Source organism: Lagenorhynchus albirostris, chromosome 5 (genome assembly GCF_949774975.1).
Source record: "Lagenorhynchus albirostris chromosome 5, mLagAlb1.1, whole genome shotgun sequence".
Classification (NCBI taxonomy): domain Eukaryota; kingdom Metazoa; phylum Chordata; class Mammalia; order Artiodactyla; family Delphinidae; genus Lagenorhynchus; species Lagenorhynchus albirostris.
In genome coordinates, this window is record NC_083099.1 from 16,774,590 (window position 1) to 16,801,971 (window position 27,382).

Here is a 27,382-nt window from a genome sequence, read left to right on the forward strand (position 1 = left end):
AGGAAACCAGCCTTAACATGGACGGTGTCCAACCCCTTTAGAAAAGAGCTCCCCTAGGAGTATATGCAAGAAGGTGGTGAAGGTAGGGTTTCAGGGCATTTAGACAGCACGTGTGTGTGTGTGTGTGTGTGTGTGTGTGTGTGAGTCAGTGTGTGTCATGGGCTAGGATCTTCAAACTAGAGAAAATGGAATACACTGCACAAAGTTTTCAAACATTCCTTCTAAATCTGTCTTTTTGTCTTCAGCAAAATGGGTAATTAACCCAGAAGAGCCAAAACTAAATATTTTATGTGAGCTGGAGGTAAGAAATGTTTATCAGTCCAACTAGTACACTGAACTCATGGTAAAAATCACTTATTCAATCTTCAATTTTTTTCTTTCTCCCTCTTTCTAAAATTTAGTTTAAGGAAGACTTCATAACACTTTTTGAGCCCTCTCTGAGAACACTACCCAGCATCGGACCACCATCTATTCTCACATTCAAACAAGAGAGTTCCAATTTAGGCATTAAGTTCAAGGTAATTTTCATTTATATTTCTTTTTGCTTTTACTGTAATAAATGGTATAAAAAGCCCCATGATGATCTGCACAAAAGACAGTGAACATACTTTTACAAAAAAAAGGCAAGGAGCTCATTTACTTGGAATAGCACTTAGGGTGGCTCTATTCGTTTCCTAGGGCTGCTGGAACAAAATACCAGAAACTAGGTGGCTTACAGCGACAGAAAAGTATTGTTCCACAGTTCTGAAGGCTGGAAGTCCAAAATCAACGTGTCAGCAAGTCTAACCTGGAGGGGAGAGTCCCTCCTTGCCTCTTCTGAGCTTCTGGTGGTGGCCGTCAATCCTTGGCATTCCTTGGCTTTTGGCTGCATCACTCCAATCTCTGCCTTGGTTGTCCCAGCACACTCTGTGTGTCTCTGTCCAAATGTTCCTCTTCTCCAAGGGCACCAGTCATATTGGATTAGCGCCCACGCTAATGACCTCATCTTAACTTGATTATATCTGCAGAGACCCCGTTTCTAAGTCAGGCCACATTCACAGGTACCAGGGGTTAGAAATTCAACAGAGCCTTTGGGGGAGCACAACTCAGCCTATAACAGTGGTCATAAAGCCAGGCAGCACAGGTGAACGTTAGCTGTATTTGATCACATTAAATGACCAATTAATGTCTGCATTCAATGGGCAAGGGAGAGGTCACCTTAGTAATTCCAACAGGACACAAACCACCCTGCCTTGCCACAGAGGTAAGGGACTGACCGGTGGTATGATTATTTCCAAACTTGCAGGGCATGGCCATGTGGAGAGAGCTGCACACTCCCCAGACTGGAACCTCCTTGATTACTTCTTTTGGGGTACACTAAAGGTACAGGCTTATTCACTGAAATCAGAGATACCAATCATGTGAGGCAGGACGGCACAGATGCGTGTGCAGGCGTTGACGGGAATGCCGTGTGGATGCACCAATGTGGTTGGTGTTCACTGTCATTTTGTGCAGCACGTTGAACTATGCGATCTAATGCATGGTAACACATTAAATACATCACGTAACGTAATATGAGTCAACATTTACTGTTTATATTTGCCCAGGTTTCTAAATTTTATGGTCACCTTACAGACTCTTCAGGCTGAAATTCTTTCTTCAAACATAGCACCTTCCTTTTTCTGAAGCACAAAGGCTTGTATCCAGGAAGTTTCTTGAGCTCTCTTCCCCTGACACCCAGAGATGCGCCTGAACATGAGGAAGGCCTTGGGGACTTCCTTCCACAGAGCTGTCCCTACACCGGCCCCTGGACAGGGCTGGCTCCCCCTGCATCCCTGGGCCAACCTTTCAGGTCTTCTGAGATGGGCCTGGACACTGGTCTAGTTCAGGGGCAGCAGCAGCTGGTTGGCCAGCTCTCCTCTTCAGCCACACCCTCTTGAGGTGGAAATTCCAACCCCACTCATGTCTTTTGAAGCATCTTTACTTACTTCGCCCCCAGGTGAAGGAGTGAAGGGGTGAAGGGGCCATGGGCAGAGGAGTTCACTACCGAGATGCTGGCAGCACAGTCTGTAGCTGGCCTGGCGTTGCCAAGCTCTTCCTGCCCATCCCATCATTTGGTAGCTGTCCTGGATTCGTCACCACCATCTCTCTCTTACAAGGCTTTCCTCCCTGAGTGCTCTGCTTTCAGCGATGTGCAGTACTTATTATCGGGTACTTTCCATGGCCTAATTATACTGGACTGTACTCTAGGGTCCCTGGCTGCACCGGCCATCTCAGTCACCCTTTGGCCCCATGGCGGTCACTTTGCCAGGCTCGGAGAATGGTTTCCATGGCAACTGCAGGTGCCCTGGTGGTTTCATGACATGCAAGTCATGATCTGGGTCTTTTCCTGGAGGCCTGTGCCGAGGCTTGGCTGCTCACCTGCCAGGACGCTCTGTAGTCACAGCCATGACCTCAGATCACTAAGAGGGCCATAGTGCATCCACCCCTCACTGAGTCACCTGCGCCCGTAACTCCCAGCCTCCTCTTGCGTTCCCTAGCCTCCCCTCCCCTCCTGGATTACCTTCACAGCACAGATAGGAGAATGTGGTGCCCCAACTGGGGCTTCCCTTGAGAAAGGACTCTAATTTATTTTCGAAAGTTGAGCATTGTAAACAGTGGCCCACATGGTAATGTCAAGACTTTTTCTTAGCTGACACTTCTTTTTTAATTTTTATTTATTTATTTATCTTTGTGGTACGCGGGCCTCTCACTGCTGTGGCCTCTCCCGTTGCGGAGCACAGGCTCCGGGCGCGCAGGCCCAGCGGCCATGGCTCACGGGCCCAGCCTCTCCGTGGCATGTGCGATCTTCCCGGACCGGGGCACGAACCCGTGTCCCCTGCATCGGCAGGTGGACTCTCAACCACTGCGCCACCAGGGAAGCCCTTAGCCGACACGTCTTGAAAGAGTTTATGGTATTTAAACACCTTAGACCATTTACACAAAATCAAATATGTGTTATCCTTTGTGTCCCGCATCTAGTCACACACTGTACCTCCCCCTGCTCGACAAGGGACACTGATGTCAACAGTAAAATCATTTCTGCAACTTTCTTCTTACACTGAGGAGGCATCCCAAGGACCCACAGAGCTCCTGATGGGCTCAGCTGCACCCCAACGAACTGCACCAGACAGAGGCCTCCAAAACACCACTTCCGCCTCCCCAGCCCTTAAGAGCCCTTGAATAGAAATGATGTCTCATTTCTGGAATACACAGATCCTGCTGGCTTCGTGCCTTCTGATATAGGATCTCAGACCCCTGAAAGTTCCCTACGAAGCACCGCTGGGAGCCCTCATGTTGTCTGACAGGAGTTCTCAAGCAGGTTTGTACACCCCTCATCAACCTGTTGTCTGACTGGACATTCGCTGGCCCTGTCCAGGGCTCTGGCTCCGCCTGCTCTGAGAGGCTCTGGGCCTCCTTGTGGGCATGTCTTCATTTTTTTTTTCTCCCCTCTGAAGAGAGAAGAGGAGGAGGTATCGCCCACGTGTGAGTTCTGTGGGAGCGATCTAAGACCATTTCTCTCCAATGTGGATCTTTCCTGTGACTACAATAGCTCTGAACTAGTAGAACAGGTAAGTTCTAAAGCAGGTTCATGGAGGAAATAGTGTTATTTTTAGACACTAATTTAAGCATAAGTAGTATTTTCTTCTGCATCTTTCCAATGCATTGCCTTTCTTTTTCTTTTTCTTTTTTTTTTTTTTTGGCTGCACTGCGTGGCTTGTGGGATCGTAGTTCCCTCACCAGGGATCGAACCTGGGACCCTAGCAGTGAAAGCCCAGAATCCTAACCACTGCACTGCCAGAGGATTCCCTGCATTGCCATTCTTAAGAGAGTTACATGTTAGCCGTCAGGGCAACGCAAATCATAACCACAATGGGATACAATTTCACACCCACTAGGATGGCTATAACCCAAAAGACAGATAATAACAAGGATGTAGAGACACTGGAACCCTCATACACTGCTGAAGGGGAATATAAAACGATGCAGCCGCTTTGGAAAACAGTCGGGCAATCCCTCAAAAAGTTAAACATACAGATGCCATATAACCCAACAAACAATTCCATTCCTAAGTATATACCCAAGAAAATTAACACCATATGTCCACCCAGAAACGTGTATACAAATGTTCACAGCAGCATGATTCATAACAGCCAAAAAGTGAAAATAACCCAGACATTTAGCAACAGATGAAAGGGTAAATAAATGTGGGGTATCCATACAATGAAATATTATGCAGCCATAAAAAGGAATGAAGTACTTATACATGCTATGACATAAATGAAAATATTTGCTATGTGAAAGAAGCAAGTCACAAAGTACCACATGTTGTATGCAAATCTATAAAGACAGCAAATAGATTAGTGGCTGCCAGGGGCTGAGACGAGAGGAGAATAAGGAGTAACTGTTAATGGGTACAGGTTTCAGTTTCTAAAATTGATTGTTGTGATGGTTGCAAAATTCTGTGACTATATTGGATTGGCCAAAAAGTTCGTTCGGGTTTTTCCTACAATGTTATGGAAAAACCTGAGCGAATGTTTTGGCCAACCCAACACTAAAAACCATTGACTTGTACACTTTAAATGGGTGAACTGTATGATATGTGAATTATATCTCAATAAAACTGTTACCAAAAAAATGTTATGATAGATTGTTATCCAAAACCCCATTAACATTTTTGGGGTTTTTTTCCCTCCTGTAATTATCATCTAGGACTGATGAGATGAAAATGAACTCTGTTTTTCAGACCTCCTGTTGTAGTTATTTCCAAAACCTGATTGACTACATCTATGAGGGAAAACAAAAAATCCAAAGCTCTAAAGCTGAATTAATCTGTATTGACCCTCATGCCGCCCACGGCAGTGAAGTCGACAGACTCAAAGCAAAGGAAAAAGCTTTGCGGAGGTAACAGTGAGCCTTTGATATTGAAACTCAGATAGGCCCACTTAGTTAGTTTTTTGTAAAATGAACCTCATTTTCTCAAAATAGATAATTTTGAAGATGCATTCCCAGTGAAGAAACAAAAATTGGCCAAAGCAAACCTACTGCAATTCCTGGTGGACACTGTAAGAGTCAGAAGATTTCAGAAACTCAGTGAACTCACTGACTTAGAGTAGAAATTTGCCAATCCCAAATTCTCAGGGCAATTCAGAATTCCTATATTGGAGAAATCTGTCCACTAAATATAGTAGAAACACACGCACACTGATTAAATGACTTGATTCACAAGTAGTAACAGATAAAAATAACAAGGAATAGCGTTTAAACAGTAAAAATTTATAGTATACTGTTTTAAACTTCCAACATATTTCAGACTTATGCATCATCTTTTGATTTTGTAGAAAACTGGAGCGACGAATGGCCCAACACTATGCAATGTTTACAAAAGAACAGACTACTTTCTCTGAAGAAGGTAAGTTCCTTAACACTGATGTTATAGATCAGAAAGCTCACGTTTGACCAAGAGCAAAAATTGACATATTCTAAAAATAACATTTAAATTTTTCATTTTGGTCAATACATCAGTCAAAATGGCTCAGAAAATCCCGCTTTTCCGTCATCTGGCTTTTGAAGCTTTTAGTCTTCAGCTCACTGTTGTTATTGATTGAAATAAATTAGCAACATCTATAGAGCACTTTACAGATAGCTAGAAAGAGCTTTTGAGTTCATTGTCTCTCATTTTATCAAACATACATTCCATTTTGTTTCAAGCTAGGATATGGAAAATCTGTCAAAAACAAATCAGATTCCTTTCTTATAGGCAGGCCCCATCGGTCAGCTGGCCAGTATAGCTGTAGTACTGGTACGACTGAAGGGGCACCGATTTTAGAATCAGAAGTTCTGGATTTATGTCCTTGCTTTTCTCCTCATAGGCTGCCCAATTGGGGATAAATTATTTAATATTTCTGAGCATCAGGCTCCTCCTCTGTGACTCAGAGCCATTGAAAAGATACTTAGAGAAGATTTTTTTTTCAACGAAACCCCTAGTATAAAATTCCTTGGTATTCAACTGTTTTCTACTAAACCTAAGGCCAGAAAATTCCACGTAATGAAAATCATCATTATTTTTCTTTCAACCAAATGAGAATTTCTCATTTTTTTAAACAAAAGAAGGAGGTCCTCATTTTTCTTCCATTAAAAAAATGTCCAATGAATCAATGCATCCGTAACAGAGTTTGCAATTTCATTTTAGAAGAGAGGTTTTGGAAAGTTTTAAACATCGTATATGTATTTCATGTGATTCTTTTCCCATTAGATGCAAAGCAGTTTAAAACAATTTCTTATCAACTTTCCATGGATATTCCAGAAGTAGAGTCAGCTAAGGAAGAACTAACTGATTATCAACTAGACGAAAGAAATATATCCATTGTTTGTTGTGATTCTAGGATAGCATGTGGAAAGGTAATTAGCTTGTAATTTTTTTTTATTTGCTACTCTTTAAAAATCAGTTTTACCTAAAATTATAAAAGCTGTCATGATGAATATGGCAGCGTGGCTACATGACACATTTAACTATTTGTCAAAAAGAATTGGTATGGACTTGGCCTTTTAACTTATACTAGACTTTATAACAATGCTTTACATATGTTTTATGAGGGGGTATTTTGGTTAAAGCTTTTTTACTTTAAAATGTGATCAGTGTATAGTAAGGAACATTTGGAACCCTTTAGAAAACTAAAAAGAATGGGAGAAAATCATCAAAAGTCTCACCCACATCCCCCAAATCATTATTAATATTTCAATATTATCTAGATCTGCACTGCCCAATATGGTAACAAATACTCCACATGGCTATCCAAATTTAAAATAATTAAAATTAAATAACTCATTTAAAATAATTTAAATTAAATAAGTAAATAAAATGTAATTCTTCAGTCATGCTAGCCACATTTCAAGTGTTAAATAGCTGTGTGTGACTAAAGGCAACCATACTGCAGGGCAGATATAGAAAATTTTTATGGTCACTACAAGTTCTATTAGACAGCACTGTTCTACAGTTTTTAAGCATAGGTTTCTGTTAAAACACTTGTAATTATATTACACATGTAATTTTTATCCTTTTAACTTAATTATCAACAATTTTTCCATGATATTACATAGCTTACATTAACATTTTAATATCTATGTGCCTTTTCATATAGTTTAACCATTGCTTTCAATATCTTTGTGTATAAATTTACACTATACTAAATATAGTTCCCCAGAATAGATCCCTAGAAATTAAACTCCTGAGACCAGTTTTGTTTCTCCTGGGTGATACAGAATTTAAGGCATGGCAGTGAACTGAGGTTCTGACAGAATCAAATCCAAATCCTGTCTGAAGGAAGGTCGCTTATCTAGCCCTGAAATCACTCCTACAAATTATCTTTCAAGTTCAATTACCAGCACACAGTGAAAAATAATTAAGAACACAAGGAAACTCAACACCACAAATGAAAACTCAGAGGATTAGTATCAATAAGAGAAGATCTACAAAGACTTCGAAAACTGAAGTAATCTAACTATGTTTATGAAAACAAAAGATCAGCTTGAAGATATATGGAGGGAACAGAAAACTATAAAGGGACATACAATTGAAAAGAAAAAAATGAACTTTAGAAATGAAAAATACAAAAACTGAAATTAAAAACTTAAAAGATGAGAGTTAAATGCAGGTTAGACCCAACTAAAGAAAGAACTAATGACCTGAAAGAAAGGTTAAAAGAAAACTATCAAAATTTACATGGGGGCAAAAAAAGGTAAGGAATACACAAAAGTGTGTATAATATGAAAATAGAATGAAGGGTCTAAAATGTATTTGTTCAGAATCCCAGAAGGAGAGGAAAAAGATAATCAGGCAGAGGCAGTATTTGAAGAGAGAATGGATGATAATTTTCCAAAACTGATAAAAGAGACCTATTCACAGATTTAAGAATCCCAAGCAGGATGAATTAAAAAAATAAAATAAAGTAAAATAAAAATAAATCCTAGACACAGTACAGTGAAACTGCACAAAGACAAAAAGAAAATCTAAAGATTAGCAGAGAAAAAGAAGTCTGTTTACATTTAAAAGAGAACAGTTAGAAATCAGATAACCTCCCAACAGCAACAATGGAAGCCAGTATAATGTCTTCTGTGTGCTGAAAGAAAATAACAGTCAGTCTACAAGCCTATACCCAGTTAAAATATCTTTCATTAAAATATGCCCCCAAAAGACATGGTCTGGCAAAACAGAGTTTGTCACTAGTAGCCTCTGACTAAAAGGAATTCTAAAGAATGTACTTTGTGTAGTTGGATAGTATGAGATTCAAGAAAGATGAAGAGCAAAGAAAACTGTTCATGGGATATATGTATAAAACTAAAAGTTGACTGATAAAACAATAATAATAATAATGGCTCAAGGACTTTCAAGAAACGGTATAGAGTAAAAATACTTGAAAAAATAGTACATGATTTGGCAAGAAAGCTAAATGCAATTATAGTGTTATAAAAGTCCTTGGTTTGGGAGAAGGGCAAACATAGTTTAAACTCAGACTTTGATAAATTAACTTTGCTTGCTGAAATTTCTGGGGTAGCCAGAAAAATAACAAGTAGAGAGTATAACTTCCAAGCTATCAGAGGCAGAGCAAAAAAATTAGAATAATTCACTTTAAATGCCCCCCAAAAGATAAGAAAGGATAAGGGAAAAGAAAAACACATAACAGAGGACAAATAGAACACGTCAAGGAATGTCAGTAGTTATATGTAAATAGAGTAAATGCTTCAGTTAATAAACAAAAACTGCCTGACAACTTTTTTAAGGAAAAATTCCAACCATAAACTGATTACAAGAGACTATATCTAAAATATAAGGATAGGGGCTTCCCTGGTGGCGCAGTGGTTGAGAATCCACCTGCCAGCACAGGGAACACAGGTTTGATCCCTGGCCTGGGAAGATCCCACATGCCGTGGAGCAACTAAGCCCATGCACCACAATTACTGAGCCTGCACTCTAGAGCCCACGAGGCACAACTACTGAGCCCGTATGCTGCAACTACTGAAGCCTGTGCGCCTAAAGCCCGTGCTCCACAAGAGAAGCCGCTGCAATGAGAAGCCCACACACCGCAACGAAGAGTAGCCCCCGCTCGCTGCAACTAGAGAAAGCCTGTGAGCAGCAACAAAGACCCAACACAGCCAAAAGTAAAATAAAATAAATAAAAAATAAAATAAAAGGATACAAAAAGATTAAATATAAATAAACAAAAATGACGTATCATGAAAATATTAAAGAACATCAGTGAGATAGAGGACCACTTCACAGTGACAGAAGTTTTAATCCACCAGGAAGGTATAATGTTACAAAATATGTTTCCCCTATTAACATAGCCTCAAAAAATATAAAGCAAAATTTCACGGAAGTAAAAGGGAAAAAAATTTAATCCATAATCATAATGGGATACTTTAGCCTGCTTCTCTCAATAATTGAGAGGACTATTAGACCAAAAAAAAAAAAAAAAGCAGTAGTACGATAGAATATTTGAACAACCCATTTAACAAATTTGACCTAATATTCATGGATTGGAAGAGTATTTTAATATGACATTCTTCCCAAATTGATCTATAGATCCAATGCAACTGTAATTCAAATTCTAACAAGGTTGTATATTTGCGTGTGCAGGGGGAAGGAAGGTCTTGACAAGTTGATGCTAAGATTTACATGGAAATATAAAGAACCTAGAAGAGCCAAGACTTTCTTGAAGAAGAAGCCTGGGAGGGAGGGGAACACGCTCTATCAGATACTGAGATCTATTACAAAATATAGTAATTAAGACAGTGTAGTGTTGGGGCAGGATAAACAAATAAATCTATGATACAGAATAGTTCAGAATCGGATTTATGCACACACAGACTTCTGATCTATGCCAGCAGTGGCACTGCACAGTAATGGAGAAAGGAAAATCTTTCCAATACATACTGCTGGGACAATTGGATATCCATATTTTTTAATGAAATTGGAATCATACCTCACATCATATAAAAATCAGTTCCAGTGGATTAAAGACCTAAATGTGAAATGCAAAACTACAATGATTTTTTTTTTAATAGGAGACTAGCTTTATGACTTAAGGTTAGGGAAAGATTTACTAACCAATTTTAAAAAAGCAGTATCCATAAAGTAGTTGATAAATTAAACTTAAAATTTGGGGGACTTCCCTGGTGGCGCAGTGGTTAAGACTCTGCGCTCCCAATGCACGGGGCCTGGATTCGATCCCAGGTCAGGGAACTAGATCCCACATGCACACCACAACTAAGAGTTTGCATGCCACAACTAAGGAGCCAGTGAGCTGCAACTAAGGAGCAGGTGAGCCAGAACTAAGGAGCCCACCTGCTGCAACTAAGACCTGGTGCAACCAAATAAATAAATAAAATATTTTAAAAAATTAATATTTGGAAGACAAGCCAAGGGAGATATTTTGCAGCACATAGGATATACAAAGGGCTTTTATCCTAAATGTATAAAGAACTTCTATAAATCCACATGAAAAAAAAGTCTACCTAATAGAAAAATGAACTTAAAAAACTTGACCACTTCTCCAAGGAGAAAATTCAAATAATCAATAAACATATGAAAAGGTGTTCAACCTCATTAGTAACCTGGGAGAGGAAAATTGAAACCACAATTAGAGATCAGTACATACGTATAATATTGGCAAAAAAAAAAATTGTGAAGTCTGATACTACTGAGTGTTGGAAAGGATATAGAGTAACAGTCCCTATTATTTGCCTCTAGTGTGAATGCAAATTGGTACAACTTGAAAATCATTTTGGCAGTACCTTGTAAAGTGGGAGACAGGCATATCTTGGGGTTCAGCAATTCTACCTCTGGGTATAAGATCTGAGAGTAACTGGGTACCAGCATACATGCAAAAGACGGTTCAGAGTATCATTGTTTATAAGCCAAAAACTGGGAACAACTGAGATATCCATTAACAATAGAATGGATAAGTAAATAATGATGAAGTCATACAATACAATCCTACACACAAATGGAAGTAATTGGACTACAACTACACACTGGGACGTGTATGAATCTTACAAACATAATGTTGACTAAAAGAAACAAAGTATTAAAAATTCATAATGTTCGATTCCATTTATGTAAAATTCAAAATGGGAAAAGTTAAACTATATTGTTTAGAGATTACAGAACACTGACTTTGGGGTAGCACAGAGGGAACTTCCAGGGTATCAGCATTGTTCTATATCTTGACCCAGATGGTGATAACATGGGTGTTCACATTATAATTGCTCATTAACAAAACAGCATATTTTAATGCTTATCTGAATCTATTTTATATTTCATAAAAGTGAAAAGTGTATTATCTTTCAAAATAAATGGCAACATTTACATGAAAATTTAGATTGTTTCATTGTTTAGCCCTAGGAAATTCTTGTATGCATTTTATTACAATTCAAGATTAGGAAGAAACAGAATTCAACTGAAGCTTTAGTTCATTTTAAAACATTGTTGGGGGCTTCCCTGGTGGCACACTGGTTAAGAATCCGCCTGCCAATGCTGGGGACACGGGTTCAAGCCCTGGTCCGGGAAGATCCCACATGCCACGGAGCAACTAAGCCTGTGCGCCACAACTACTAAACCTGCGCTCTAGAGTCCGCGAGCCACAACTACTGAAGCCCACGTGCCTAGAGCCCGTGCTCCGCAACAAGAGAAGCCACTGCAATGAGAAGCCCGCGCACTGCAACAAAGAGTAACCCCCGCTCGCCGCAACTAGAGAAAGCCCGCCCGCAGCAATGAAGACCCAATGCAGCCAAAATAAGTTAATTTTTTTAAAAAGACATGTCTATAAAAAATAAAATATTGTTGGCTACAAATTCATTCCCCTATTGAGTATTACATAAAAAGTAAATAGTTAAGCTTACAGGTACAACAAGCAATATCTTTTGTATTTCTTTCTTCATCTTCCCATATTCCACTAGTGTTTTTCTCAAATGAACTTCAAGAGCAACCTTGAAAAGACACCAGATGCTGCTGCTTACACTGGAGTGTAAAGTCAGTTTATTGAAGTATAATTTATTGTAAAACTCACCTTCTTATATGTACAGCTCCATTAATTTTGACAGTTATGTAATCACCACTACAACCAGGACACAGAATATCTCCACTGTGCTAGGGCTGGGTTTTTTTTTTTTAATCTTCTTTTGTTTTTATAACAATATGCATATAAAGTAAAAGCAGATAAATAAAAAATAAACCTGATTGAAAAATTGGCATAAGACCTGAATAGGCATTCTTTTAAAGAAGACATACAGATGGCCAACATCATTAATCATCAGGGAAATGCAAATTAAAACCACAATGAGATATCACCTCACACCTGTCAGAATGGCTGTCATCCAAAAGAACACAAATAACAAATGTTGACAAGGATGTGGAGAAAAGGGAACCCTTGTGCACCGTTAGTGGGAATGTACATTGGTGTAGCCACTGTAGAAAACAGTATGGAGGTTCCTAAAAAACTAAAAATAGAACTACTGTATGAACCAGCAATTCCACTCTTGGGTGTATAACTGAAAAAAAATGAAAACACTAATTCGAAAAGATACACACACTCCAATGTTCATAGCAGCATTTTTTACAGCAGCCAAGATATGGAAGCAACCTAAGTGTCCATCAACAGATAGATAAAGAAGATGTGGGGTGTGTGTGTGTTTTATATATATATATATATATATATATATATATATATATATATATATATATATAAAAAACACACATACACACATATATATATGGGAATACTACTCAGCCATAAGAAAGAATGAAATTTTGCCATTTGCAACAACATGGATGGAGGGTATTTGGCTAAGTGAAATAAGTCAGAGAAAGACAAATACTGCATTATATCATTTATATGTAGAATCTAAAAGAAAACAAACTAATGAATATAACAAAAAAGAAAACAGACCCACAGACATGGAGAACAAACTAGTATTTTCTAGTGGGGAGAGGGAAGTGGGGAGGGGCAAGATAGGGGTAGGGGTTTAAGAGGTACAAACTGCTATGTATAAAATAGATAAGCTACAAGTATATATTGTACAGCACAGAGAATATAGCCAATATTTTATAATAACTATAAATGAAGTATAACCTTTAAAAATTGTGAATCACTATGTTGTTCGCCTGCAACTTATATAACATTGCACATCAACTATACTTCAATTAAAAAAAATACCTACCATATAAGTTCTTTTTAAGTGTTTGCTGTTATGATGATGACAATTACTTAAAATATAATTCTGACTGAAGCCTGAGCACTCTCTTCTATCTTGTTCTATTGAATAAAAATTGTTTTTAATTTTTTAAAAAAGACAAAAAACAAAAAACACTCTTCAAACAGATAAGTAATGTCAGATTCCTGCCAGAAAGGTTTAATCAGGTTATCTGCAGGGGTTAGGGACAATCTTTAATGATTCCTAAGGATTGTTCCCTGTTGCTGATTTAGGATCAAAAATTTAAGTTAAGAAATGGTTTGTGTGAGTGTCTAGCAAGCAAAGGATGTCTGTTGTCATCATGTAACTGTGCTTTTGTTTTCTACGGTGTATAGATCATGACAAATGAGCTCTTTGAAAAGCACTACAAACATGGGAGCAAATTTCTGACTTCATTTCCAGACGGGACAACACAAATATTGTATCCTTTCTTTCAACAACTCATTTTCGTTAGCTTTATTTCTTCACAAAAAGAAAGATAAAGAAAAAATAGATTGAAAAATATGAAGAAAAAAATAGTTATTACCAAATCCTACCACCCAGAGCAAAGCTGTTAACATCTTTTTATACATCTTGCCTTACTTTTTTCCTATGAGTAATTATATGATTCTTTAAAAATTAATTCGACTAGTTATTCATATTTTGTAACTTGCGCCCTTTACATAATATTATACAATACTCATAAATGTTATGAGTATATAATATGCAATAAATATAGAGATAACACCATCTTTATAAGCACATGGCATTCCATCACAGTGATGTACTGTAATTCCTTTCATCTATCCCCTATCACTAATCAAAGGTGGTTTCACAATTTTTGGCTGTTTTATACAACAGCTACATGAACAGCTTTGTGCATCCTTCGCTGCACACTTATCACTTACTTCCTTGAATTAAATACCTAGGGATAGAAATTCTGGGTAAGAAATTATGGACATTTTAAAGGTTTAATAGATTTTGCCCCCCAGAAAATGTGTACCAGTTTACACATCCATGAGCAGCATGTTATTTTTTAATACAAAAATTCAGTATCCATTTTATGCAACACTCAGTTATTGAGTGTTCAAGTTATTGATCACTTGAACTTCTGCCTGATGATCAGACCATTTGCTATTTTGACGCAAAGGCCATTTAATATCTCAAGGAAAATAAAACAAAACTATGAAACGAGAAGGACTTTTTGGCGAACTAAGGGCCTCATTTTGTAGGAGAAAGTCATTTTTAGTCACAGTTGCCTAAATGTTTAGTCAAACCCCAGTAAGAAACCATAAAAATGGCTTTCATGGCATAGAAGTGTAATGAAGTTTTAGTTCCCTAGGCCCTTTGAGAAAGAGTGTAGGTTTTTTGTTTTAATTATATCAAAAAATTTTAAATAACTTCCCCAGCTTGTATCATTAGTTATCATTTCCTGCCCTGGCTTTAATTCGTTTTCACTCCTTTGAAGGCTATGGCTGATTTTCAAAATGATTCAGAATCAATTTTGTGTTTACTTCATCTCTGGACTTCCGATCAGCTGAGATAGGACTGAATATTAACAGTTAGTGAATTATCCTCAGTATATTTTATACTTTTTGATGCTATTGTTAAGTGGAATTATTTTAATTTCATTTTCAAAATGTTCACTGCTAGTGTATAGAAATACAACATTTTTATACATTGATCTTTTAGCCTACAACCCTACTGAACTCTTTTGTTAGTTCTAACATTATTTTGTGGATTCCTTAGGATTTTCTATATACAAGAGCATGTTATCTGCAAATAGAGATAGTTTTACTTCTTCCATTTCCAGTCTGAATGTCTTCATTTCTTTTTCTTTCACAAAATTTTCCTGACTGGAACCTCCAGCGTGAGGTTGAACAGCAGTGGAAAGAGTGAACATTTTTGTTTAGTTCCTGATCTTAGGGGGAAAACACCTAGTCTTTCATCATTAAGTATGATGTTAGCTCTGGGGTTTTGTTAGACATTCTTTATCAGGTTGAGGAGGCTCCCTTCTATTCCTAGTTCATTGAATCATTTATCATGAAAGGTATTGGATTTTGTCAGATGCTTTTTCTGCATCTATTGAGATGATCATCTTTTTTTGCTCTTTATTCTATCAATATAGTATGTTTCATTAATTTATTTTTAGATGGTAAACCAACCTTGCATCCCTGGGATAAACTCCACTTTGTCGTGGTACACAATCCTTTTAATATGTTGCTAGATTCCATTTGCTGGTATTTTTGTTGAGGATTTTTGTGTCTCATAAATATATTTTGATCCACATAAAAAGCATGAAATTATTTTGTAATAACCCTCCCATTTTCAGAATGCTTTATAGTTTCAAAGGGCTCTCTTATAAATTGAATTTATTCCCAGTATAAAGACCATTAGCATAACTCAAATGACCTTATCTGATCTCAGCTACCCATCTGGAAACCTAGCCATCATCCGAGTGCCCAATGAGATAAATGGCTTCACTTGCATAGTCCAAGAAGACATGCCCACTAACCCTGCAATCCTGGCAGTGCTAGATTCTTCGGGTCGAAGTTCCTGCTATCATCCCAACGGAAATGTCTGGTAGGCTTCTAGGTTCCTCCTGCTGTCATTTTGTTTCTCAGGTTTTGTGAAATTTTATTTTTCCTTTTATTTTTTCGACTTTATTGAGATATAATTGACATATACTGTGTAAGTTAAAAGTGTACAGCGTGTCGATTTGATACACTTATATGGTGCAAAATGATTACCTCTATAGCATTAGCTAACACAGGCAACATGTCACATAATTACCATTTCTTTTTTGTGTTGAGAACATTTAAGATATACTCTCTTAGCAACTTTCAAGTTTATAATACAGTGTTAACTATAATCACTATGCTATACATTAGATCCCCAGATCTTATTCATCTTATAACTAGAAGGACAAAAATAGCTTTAAGAAGATTTATTTATATTAGTGGTCTTTAGATAGTAATGTTCAACTCAGATAAATTTTTGATTTATGTCATTCCATATGCTGCTTAGTGGAAAAATCCCAGGCAACTACATAAAACAAAGCTCATCATATTTTTTCTATAAACAGAAAGAAAATATAAACTATACAATTTTAATATTAGAAAAACATCTCTAAATAAATTGTATGGCCATCCTAGGGATCTGAGATATGAACCCAGGCAGTCTCTCTAGATGCTATGCCCTGATAATGTTATCCTGGCTTCATCTATGGAAATAATTCGCAATGGACAGCTGCCATACTGTGTTGTTACTGTTTGAGATATATCCCTAACAAGTAGGCTTCCCATAGCCACAACTAACAATAATATACGAACAAAATCTCTAGAGAAATGAAGGTCCTAATGCCTTCGATCTACTAACTTACACACTCTGTAATTTCATATTATTTCATTTAGTCTGAGAAAGTGAAATTTGGGTTCTAACTTCAAATACAATTTAATCTTTTGAAGCTTTTCAGAAAGAGATATTCTCTCCCTTTAACTTATTTACAGGTATAACAATCTTATCTTGAGACACTCTGCCAATAATTGACAGAAATTTGAACACTCTGCCAGTACTTGAGAAAGTTAGGACACAGGGAGATATTTGTACTTTTAGTTCAAAGCAGTAGTCAATCCATTACCTCCAAGTCTATTGGAGACTTTCTCCTTATCCTTCAGGGTTCAGTAGCAGCTCTGCATCACATCTGGTGGGGCACTATATCAACTGTCACCAGATACTCACTGGCTTCTAGGACTTCTCCCTTTACCAGTAAAGACCTCCCAGCCACCGACTGAACTCCTGGGCCCACTGACATGACTCCTTGACACTCTCATAGCCCCTCTCGCTGCTTCTTGTGTAGCAAGCCCACCTCCCCTGCGGGACTGAAGTCCCTTGAAGGCACACCCTGCACCTTTGCCACTACATAACATTTATCTGTACATGGCATAGACTCAAAGAAAGTTTATTAAATAAACAATTTATCTAGATAATTTTAGCCAAATGTTATTTTCACCCACGTACCAAGATAAAACTAAATCTCCCTCCTCCCAGATACAAAGATAATCACCTCAATTTCTCAGTTGTACTTTTGTTATCAGATTACTGCCACTCATCAAAGCTGGGAAAATACTATGTGAGTTATCTTACTCTAGGGAGCCCTCCTGGCCAATTCATCTGGTTAAAAAAAAAATAATTTATTATCAAATTAAGCCAGCTAAGTACCCAGAACTCTACCTATCCTCTCTCCTCGAGAAAGAGGTGGTGACCCCAGATGGAAGAAAGTGAGAGGGTATGCAAAGGAGCTCATAGAGTAGGATGGCAGTCACTAGTGCCACTAGATCTCAGATTGTACAGGGATACATCTGTAGGTAATGTGGTAAAATGTGGCATTAACAACTCTAAGAAATTGGGGAGGCCCTGCTGGCCTCAGTTCCCCCTTCTGCTCCATTACCAAACTCTTCTAAACCACAGTGATCTCAGAGATGATCCCTGAGCCTCTCCTGCCCACACTGGCCCTGATGAGAGGCCTCCTAGAAGGACTCCTGGCCCCCAGTTGCTGGGCACTGTTAGGAAACAGGTCTCTGTACTGAGGCCAATTTGGCCTTTCCCAGAACTTACACTCACTGATCTTCATTTCGACACAGGGAAAATCTAAGTACGAGTCTTCTCCCCTCTTCCATGTAGAGCCTGCTCTCCTGTATTTCTTCTTATCCAAACTAAACCTTCTGTGCTCCCTCTTCATCCTCCCCAGCACATCATTTTCCAGATCCCTTTACCATCCCGGTTCCAGCCTTTGGACCCATTTTGGTTTATTACTACATCTTAAATCATACCCAGTACTTCAAATTAGTATAGAATTCAGTCACAGTATTATTGCTCCTAAGATTACCTGAGGTTTTCCACTATTCATATGCTATTGGCTAGTATAAACTGCTATTCCCTTTGGTTAGCAAGTGAGCAGGCTAATTCAAGGTTGAATTATAATGTAACTGTTTATGATTTTTAATTTCCTTTCTGCCCAGGGTATACATCAATATCTTGGGCGGTCAATGTTCAGATCAAGCTGGCAACAGAGTAAGGGCTTGGAATTGGTCAAGTTCCGTCACTTCCTCACCCTTCGTTTCATTTAAACCTGTCTTTCTGGCTTTGAACCGTTATGTTGGAATCCGCATCTTAGAACAAGACAAGATTTCAATCACTTTTCTAGCAATGGGCCAACAGGCAAGAATCAGTGTCGGAACCAAAGTGAAGGTAGGTACATTTTTATAAACAGTTGAAAGCATTTAGAATAATAAGAGTAAAGCAATGTTTGTTAGTGTTATTACTGATAGATTATACTTGTGTGTAATCCACTGTGCACTACTGTGAATTTTGGAGTTCAATGAAAAAACATATAGTGAAAGTTTCATATGGATTGAGGCAACCTTACTGTTTTTTCTTCCTCAGAAATTCCTTTTAGTTCAGACTTGATTCCAAATAACATTTACTGAGTGTTTACTCTCTGACTGAGGTAGTGCAGCTTTGGGGGTTTGGTTTTGGGATTTTGTATTGGGTTTGCTTTTCTCTGTGCTCGAGCAGAAAGCGCCTGGCTGAGTCAGGAGACCTGGGTTCTGACCATGTTCAAGACCCAGCACAAGCCCCATCTCCTTGGAAACACTTCCCAGAGCTCCTAGCCCTTTGTCCAATCAGGGTCGAAAATGTCCTTCTCTGGGTTGTCCGTGTACTCACCTCTGTCCATGCACTTGCTGAACCATGTGCCTTACTCGCCTTCATGACTGTCTTTCCTACTGGATGGTGAGCTCCTGCAGGACAGAATCTGTCTTACTGATTCCTTTATCCTGCCCGGGGCATGGCCCAGAGTACACTCTCAGTGACCAGAAATGCTGCACAACGGTTAAGAACACAGACTTCAGGTTACAGAGACGTAGTTTCAAACCTCAGCTCTGCCACTTAGCTAAGTAGCTGAACTTGAACTTCAGTTCCCTCCTCTACAAAATGGGGATAATGATTCCTCTCTTACAGATTGCTGTGAAGATTCAATGAGAATGCAAAGTACTTAGCATGGTGCTTGGAACTAAGTACTTAGCAAATGATAGCTCAGTAGAGATACAGAGTTTGTCAGGTATACCTCAGTAAAGCTGAAATATATATAGGCATGTAGAGAAAGATATAGATAGAGATCTATGTCACATATAGAGCATATATAGTATGTGACTTTGAATAAGTCCTCTAAACTCTGAGGATCTTGTTTCATCAATTATTCAAGGAAGAGATTGTTCCAAACTTCAAAGACATCTTCAGCTTCTAAAAAGTCTATACGTTTAATCGAGTGGAAATATGACTTCAGGATTCCACACAGGCAGGGATATTTCATAAACACCAAACAAAAAGGAGACTTCAGATTCAGCCAACACAGAGCAAGGGTCTACAATGTGCTAAGCACTATTTGAGCTACTTCCAGTCAGTCTAGCTACTGCAGTCAGCTGTCATGCTCCAAACAAGCTTCTTCCTTGGTTAGAAATTTACAAGATAGCCTTTTTTTGGTTCATTACATTCATGGTAAATATACATTTTTACCAAAAATGTCTAAAATGCTCTTTCTCCTCATCTCCCTCCTTCGAAATGAATTTTAATCAGAAAAGAGAGTTGGTGCAAAAGAAAGAATTTGATGTTAAAAGTGATTGCTTTTCTCATCATCCTCATGACCTTTCATTTTTTTAAAATTCCAAAAGTGATATGTGGATACATTCTCATATTTGAAGATTCAAATAATATAGAAATATAGAGAGTAAAAAAATGAGATACCCCCCTTCATCCTTTCTTCTATTCTAATTCTCTTCCCAAAGGTAATCACCACTGAAAATTTGGTGGGTACTTCTCTATGTACTTATAAATTATTCACATACATCTTTTTAAAATAAAAATTGGATCAGACTACACTGATGGTATTATTAGGCTTGTTCTACTTGTTTTTGTTTTCCATTTAACATGTGTTAAAGATCCTTTCATGTCTACATATCCAAGCATATTTGTCTATTTTGTTGCTACGTAATATTTCATATGTACTATAGTTAATTTATGTTGAATCTAATGCCTTCTCAGTGGCATTGGGCACAGTTGCTCACTTCCTCCTCCTAGAAGAATTTCCTCCCTTGCTTCCAGGACCTACTCTCCCTTGATTTTACTTCTACCTCAAGGGCTACTCCTTCTCATTTTTCTTTGCCTATTTTCTTCACCCCTGCCTTTTTCTAAATATTGAGGGGCTCCAGGGCTTGTCGTTGGGCTCATCTTTTCTCTAGCTATACTCACTGCCTAGGTGATCTCATTAGTTTTCTGTCCTGAAATACCATCTGCTTGCTGATGACCCCTCCATTTATCTCCACGTGGATCTCCCAGGAACTCTAAACTTGCAGATCTGATTCCAACCCTCCATCTCCATCTGGTGTCTAAAGGGCATTAGAAACTTCACAGAGCAAAATGACATTTGAAAGCGTGCTCTACCTTGGGTCTTCTCCATCTTAGGAAATGGCAACTGCTTTCTTTCAGTTGCTCAGACCCAAAACTTGGGGGTTGCTACCCTCCTCTCTGTTTCACAACCCCACATCTTTCATCTGCAAGTCCTATAAACTCTACCGCCAACGTATCTCCAGACTCTATCACTCCTGGCATCCTTCAAGACTACCACCCTTATCTGCCTCATGTACCTAATCCATCTCTTGTTTAAATTATTACACTAGCCTCCTCCTAAGTCTCCCTGCTTCCGGTCTTCCCAAAGTCAATTCTGCCATGATAGTGGAGGTGATATTTTGAAAACAAAAGTCTGGTCAAAACTGGAGACTTCTAACCTTACTCACAGTAAAAGCCAAGATCCTATAACTGCAATACTGTATGTGATCTGGACTTCCTTTTATTTACATTCCCTCTGTAGTCCTCTTTTCCTACCCACTCTGTTTCAGCCACCCTGGCCTTTTTGCTGTTGCTAGACAATACCAGGCATGTCGCTGCCACAGGGCTTTTGCACTCGCTATTCACTCAACTTAAAATATTCCTCCCCCCTTTAGCACATAGCTGCTGCACTTCCCTCAGGTTTCTGCTCTCGGAGTCCTTTCCTGACCACTCCCTGTAAACTCGCACGACCCCCACCCCTACCCTGGCACTCTGAGTGCCCCTTTGGCCACATATATATGCCACAGGTTCTAATATGTAGGGCTCCCATTTTCTTTCACCTATAAAGGGTTTATGATTTGTATTCTGATTTCTTCAACTCAGTAGTTATTGAATTTTCAAATGGAGTTCTTAAATTTTCTCTTTTTCTTGTTAACTTCTAAATGGTCAAGGAATATGGCTTGCATTTTTTCCCTGCTGTTCAAAATGTACTGATATTTTCTTGGTGGTTGATGACATAACTTATGACTGTTCCATGTATATTTGACCCCCCCAAAAGGTTTACTAGCACAAAACTGTATATGTCTAAATGTTCTATTTACACTTCTCTCTATATCCTTTTCTTTTTATTATGGTTGGTTTATTTCTGAGAGATGTATGAATGTCTCCCAATATGACTGAATTAGTACATTTTTCCTACAATTTCTATCAGCTTTTGCTTTATCTGTCCTAAAGCTCTATGGTTAGGAAATTAAAGGTGTCAACTGTCTTCATGGTGAGTTATACTTTTCACCCCTGGGCCACCTCATTTATTTCCCTTTCAGCTGTGCCCATTACATGACTCAGCATATCACTGAGGGTTTTTGTTTCTATTTTGACAAAAAAATTTAATGTCATCAATATGTATTATTCCCAGTTTCCCTCTTAATGGTCTTTGCCTTAAATGCTACTTCATATGATGTTAAATTGCTACACCTGCTTTCTTTTAGTTTGCACTGGCTTCATACATCTTTTTTTCATCCTTTGATTTGCAACCTTTTTATGTAGTTTTGAGTTAGATGTGTCCCTGCAAACACATCTAACTTTTGTTGCTTTCCTCAACTTAACAGACTTGATCTTTTAATACGTTATATTTTAATGGTTATTCTAAAAGTAACGTATCTTTTTTTCTATGTGCATAGAACTAAGTTCCAAATCCTCTATTTTCCTTGACAACAATTCTCCCAAGTCCCTCAGAAAATATTAACTATACACACACACACACACACACACACACATATATATGTATGTATATATATATTCTAAGGTCTGTTTCCCTGAATATTAGCATCTCTGACAGGTAAATCTGGCGCCTCTCATTGAGAAGCCCTGTTTTCCTGCATGTTCTCCTTACCGAAGTGTCCTTCTGCTAACTGTGGAGGAGTGGCATGTGCTGCTGAGGGGTGGAAGGCGAGCTCCAGCGCCAGGCTTCCAGCCTCAGCCTGGGGGCACCGCGGCTCAACACAAAGGGGAGGCCAGGGGACCATGGCAATATTTACCTCAAGGCCTCTCCTCCTCCCATTGCTGTTGACTTTGATCTCAGAATGTGTGTGTTTGGGATTAGTGGTCCCATCTGGTCATTTATCTCTGTACGGATGTGGTCCCAGCTGCCTCTTGACTTTCAGGAATTCCTTAAGATTATTCCTGCAGATAAAAAAAATCTTTCCTATTTCCTATTGGTTTACTCTCTGAAAATATTTTCTGCCATTTTATGGGATTTGGGATCGAAGGAAAACTAAAAATGGAGATCCATCCTCATTACTCAGGCATCTCATCCTCCTTCCCCCCTCCCTCCCTCCCTCCTCCCTTCCAAAGAGGGGAGGGATAAAAATGCAGGAAGATGCTGCGAGTTCTCACATCTCTGGCAGGTAAGAGGTCACTCAGCTTTGCAGGAGGTAGTAGGTGGGCTTGCATTTAGCCCCGCCCCGCCCCGCCCCGCCGAGGCTATACAGCCCTCCTGCGCTGCCTCAGAAGCCGCAGCTGGGAAACACCTCAGGCGAGGCTGCCCTAACAGACCCTTGACCTTCCCGCAGCTGCGAGGAGACAGCATCAGCCTGAATCACTCAAGGCCGAAAGGAAGTGGGGAGGGTGGAGGGCAAGGAGGGTCGTGTGGAAGGGCCTCCTGGAGATTGGGGCGCGCTTTAGAAGGAAAGGTGCCTTAGTCATCCCGGCTCCTTCTGGAAAGCCCAGCTCAGGGCCTTCCCAGCCTCTAGGCCCGCACCCACCACGCTCTCCGCACTGGGCGTGTCCCAGGGACCGGGTGCCTGCAGCATCTCTGTGCTTCCCCCAGCAGATGCCGGTAAATGACTTGAATACACTGTAAGCATTTGAAAGAAAGTATCCGATTTCTATGTGGTCTGGCCTGCTGTAGTCTCTCAAATCTCCAGAGCATCTCAACTCATTCCCGTTCAGACTAGCATTACCACCACTGCCCCTATTTAGAGATAATTAGACTCAAGAGGGAATCCAGCCCCAGATGAGTGTCGCCTCTCGCCTCCTCCCACCCCCTGCTTCTGCAGTCACCATTTCCACCCTGGACCCTGAACTTCCCTTCTCTCTTTCCTGAAAAGCTACCAAACCCTGAAGAGATTCCAGCACTCCGACACCTGAACAGGGACGACCTTCTTCTGCTAGCCAGTTTAATAAAGATCCGACGCCTGTTTCATAAACTGGAAGGATGTGTGAATTTCCCCTCCAGCCAGGTCCGGGAAAAATTAAAGCAACCTTCCTACCTTTCTTCACTTTCTCTAAAACTAATTGCCCTTTGTCACAATTCTGGTATGAAGCAAGATACAATAACAACAATAGCAGCTTTGATAAATGAAAAGATTTAACGACAGTGATGGTGCTTTCCTTTGTTTTCTTGAGTCTTTCCGGGAGGGGGTGTCGGAGATTTCAAGAAAAGTGTATAAAACGACTAGGAAATACCAAGGAATGTGCTTTATTACAAATTTAGAGCACATCCAGAGTCATCACTGGTTTGCATTCTTGGTGGGAAAACTAACAACTCACTCTGAGGACAGCAGAGAACAAGCAAGTCAGCCAAAGTGCCCCTATCAGCCAGAGTTCCATCAGGAAAACCGAAAGCAGGGAGGGAGCAGGTGCTTCCACAACCTTCCCCTTCCTAAAGGCTGGGAAAGTGAAGGTCAAGGAACTGCCCTGAGGTCGCTGGGGAAATGAGGGAATCTCAGGAAGCCAAGAAGCCAACAGCACCGAGGAAGAGCTGCAGCCTCACATCCCGGCCGCTGCAAGACAAACAGCTACCCCCTCCCCAAGTCCACCCTCCTGCCAGAGGTGAAGGATGGCTGCTGCTCCTCTCCCGCCTCCCACACCTCAGGCAGCTGCTCCCCATGGGGAAACATAATGGTTCCCGCCGGCAAAGGGTTATGGAACAATATGTATCTCCCCTTCTGAGGGGAGGGAGGAGGGATGTTGCTGGATCTGCAATGATGGCCCAGCACAGCATCCTCTGCTCAGTGATGAAGATGCTTCAGAGCAGAAAGCAGAGTTGAGAGTCGGATGTGGAGAACCCTAAAGACTGGACCGCCCAACCCTGCCCTCTCGTGAACTTCTCTGACTTCTCAGTTCCCTGTTCTTTGGGAGAGGGAGGAATGTAGTTGGAGGGGCCATTCCTTCTAGTGAATAACGCATTTGGTGCTAAGGTGTAGCAAGAGAGATTAAGCCTATCCACCGGTGATTGATCAGTTAGCGTGAGGTACTAAATCATACTGTTTTCCTACTAAGAGCCCGCTGAGGAAGCATGGGGAGGAGAAGGAAGGGACAGGAAGAGTGGAAGGATGCTGTGTCCCAGGGAGGGCCGAGTGCTGGGCAGCACGAAGCAGGCGAGCTACTGGGAGACTAGGGGCTGGTCTTGGTATTAATCCATTCACCACCTTTTTGTTTAAAGCTGCCTTTAACAAATTTACGGTTACCAAAGGGGGAAGTGGGTGGGGGAGGGATGAATTAGGAGTTTGGAATTAGTAGATACAAACTACTATGTACAAAACAGATAAACAACAGGGCCCCACTGTATAGCACAGGGAACTATATTCAATATCCTGTAATAAACCATAATGGAAAATATGAAAAAGAAAATATGTATAACCGAATCACTTTGCTATACACCAGAAACTAACACAACATTGTGAATCAACTATACTTCAATTAAAAAAAAATTTTTTTTAAAGCTGCCTTTAGGGGACTTGTCTGGTGTCACAGGGTTAAGAATCTGCCTTCCAATGCAGGGGACACGGGTTCGATCCCTGGTCAGGAACTAGATTCCACATGCATGCTACAACTAACAGTTCTCATGCCACAACTAAGGGGCCCACAGGCCACAACTAAGGAGCACGTGCCACCAACTAAAGGAGCCAGAGAGCCACAACTAAGGAGCCCACCTGCTGCAACTAAGACCAGGCGCAACCAAAATTTAAAAATTAAAATAGAAAAAAAAATTTTTTAAAGCTGCCTTTGGGCTTCCCTGGTGGTGCAGTGGTTGGGAGTCCACCTGCCAATGCAGGGGACACGGGTTGGAGCCCTGGTCCAGGAGGATACCACATGCCGCGGAGCAACTAAGCCTGCGTGCCACAACTATTGAAGCCTGTGCGCCTGGAGCCCGTGCTCCGCAACAGGAGAGGTCACCGCAATGAGAGGCCCATGCGCCACAGTGAAGAGTGGCCCACGCTCACCCCAACCAGAGAAATCCCGTGCACAGCAATGAAGACCCAGTGCAGCCAAAAATAAAATAATTTTTTTTAAAAAGCTGCTTTTAATTACCTTACTTTTTAGGAACTGTGTCAACACTGAGAATTCAATTTTCTTATTTTTTCATTTCCATTCTTGCTAATCTCCACTGCTTTCTGAAAAAGAGGTTCCGAGGCTTACGTCTTGATCAATGCTAAATGTCTCTTTCTCTTTCTTTTTTTTGCCTTTTGCCTCTTCCTTTTCACTGATAAGTGAAATTTTATTTTCTATAAAGTGAGACAGAAATATTAATTGAGCTAATATGTTTCAATATAGCTCTGAAAAATAGCATATAACAGTATAACGTGTAACAATCACAACAAAGCCTTAACTGGATCTGTTTTTGTACATCATTAAACACTATTTTTGGGTGTGCTGAGCCCTAGTGGATACTGAATAAGGCCTTGATTAACTGGAGATTGGCAGGATAATGAGACAACATCTTTCAACAATTTTGCTTCATGTTTAATAATAAAATGTTATTTATTTAAAATAATTTATGTGTAATAAAGCAATTTATGCTGCTTCTTTAAAATGTATTAAAAATGAACATGTTTATATCTACTTCTAGCTATCTTTTATGGTCATATTTCAAGGCAACTGTATTTACTGAAGGGACTGAGTTGTTAAAAATAACAATAATGATAAATTTTATTTTGAGTATCTATGTATACCAAAAGTGCATTGGGATATGCCACAGATTTTATTTATCATTGTCCATTTTTCCACTTCTCTGTTTCAGGTAATCTTGGTTTTGAATAATCTATTCTGTTAATTCATGGGGTGTGTTTTTTTTTCTCATTTTTCACAATAAAAACCTCTTCAAAAAAATTAATCTCGTCTAGGAAACCATAAACAAAACAAAAAGACAACCTACTGACTGGGAGAAAATATTTGCAAATGATGTGCCTAACAAGTGCTTAATTTCCAAAATATACAAACAGCTCATGCAGTTCAATATCAAAAAAACAAACAACCCAATCAAAAAATGGGCAGAAGATCTAAAGAGACATTTCTCCAAAGAAGATATACATTGCCAACAAACACATGAAAGAATGCTCAACATCATTAATCATTAGAGAAATGCAAATCAAAACTACAACGAGGTGTCACCTCACACGGTCACTAATAGTAAGTCCACAAATAATAAATGCTGCTGAAGAGGGTGGGGCGAAAAGGGAACCCTCTTACACTGTTGGTGGGAATGCAAATTGGTGCAGCCACTATGGAGGACAGTATGGAGGTTCTTTAAAAAACTAAAAATAGAGTTACCATATGATCCAACAATCCCACTCCTGGGCATATATCTGCAAAAGACGAAAACTCTAACTTGAAAAGATAAATGCACCTCAGTGTTCACAGCAGCACTATTTACAATAGCCCAAGACATGGAAGCAACCTAAATGTCCATCAACAGGTGAATGGATAAAGAGAATGTGGTACATATATACAATAGAATATTACTCAT

At 39.5% G+C, this 27,382-nt stretch overlaps 2 protein-coding genes across 4 annotated transcripts in view; one reads left to right on the forward strand and one right to left on the reverse strand.

The window, feature by feature from the left end:
* Positions 1 to 24,005, forward strand: part of ERICH6 (glutamate rich 6) — a 33,001-nt gene extending 8,996 nt beyond the window's left edge. The window contains exons 5-14 of the mRNA XM_060149622.1: positions 246 to 301; positions 402 to 518; positions 3,477 to 3,590; positions 4,766 to 4,923; positions 5,361 to 5,431; positions 6,275 to 6,420; positions 13,605 to 13,690; positions 15,676 to 15,831; positions 18,270 to 18,498; positions 23,742 to 24,005. Of these exons, the coding sequence (XP_060005605.1) occupies positions 246 to 301; positions 402 to 518; positions 3,477 to 3,590; positions 4,766 to 4,923; positions 5,361 to 5,431; positions 6,275 to 6,420; positions 13,605 to 13,690; positions 15,676 to 15,831; positions 18,270 to 18,498; positions 23,742 to 24,005 (1,397 nt within the window). The remainder of the gene's footprint in view (positions 1 to 245; positions 302 to 401; positions 519 to 3,476; positions 3,591 to 4,765; positions 4,924 to 5,360; positions 5,432 to 6,274; positions 6,421 to 13,604; positions 13,691 to 15,675; positions 15,832 to 18,269; positions 18,499 to 23,741) is intronic.
* The window catches only part of SELENOT (selenoprotein T), a 90,682-nt gene that overhangs the window by 13,977 nt on the left and 49,323 nt on the right, over positions 1 to 27,382 (reverse strand). The gene's annotated exons all lie outside the window — the stretch shown is intronic.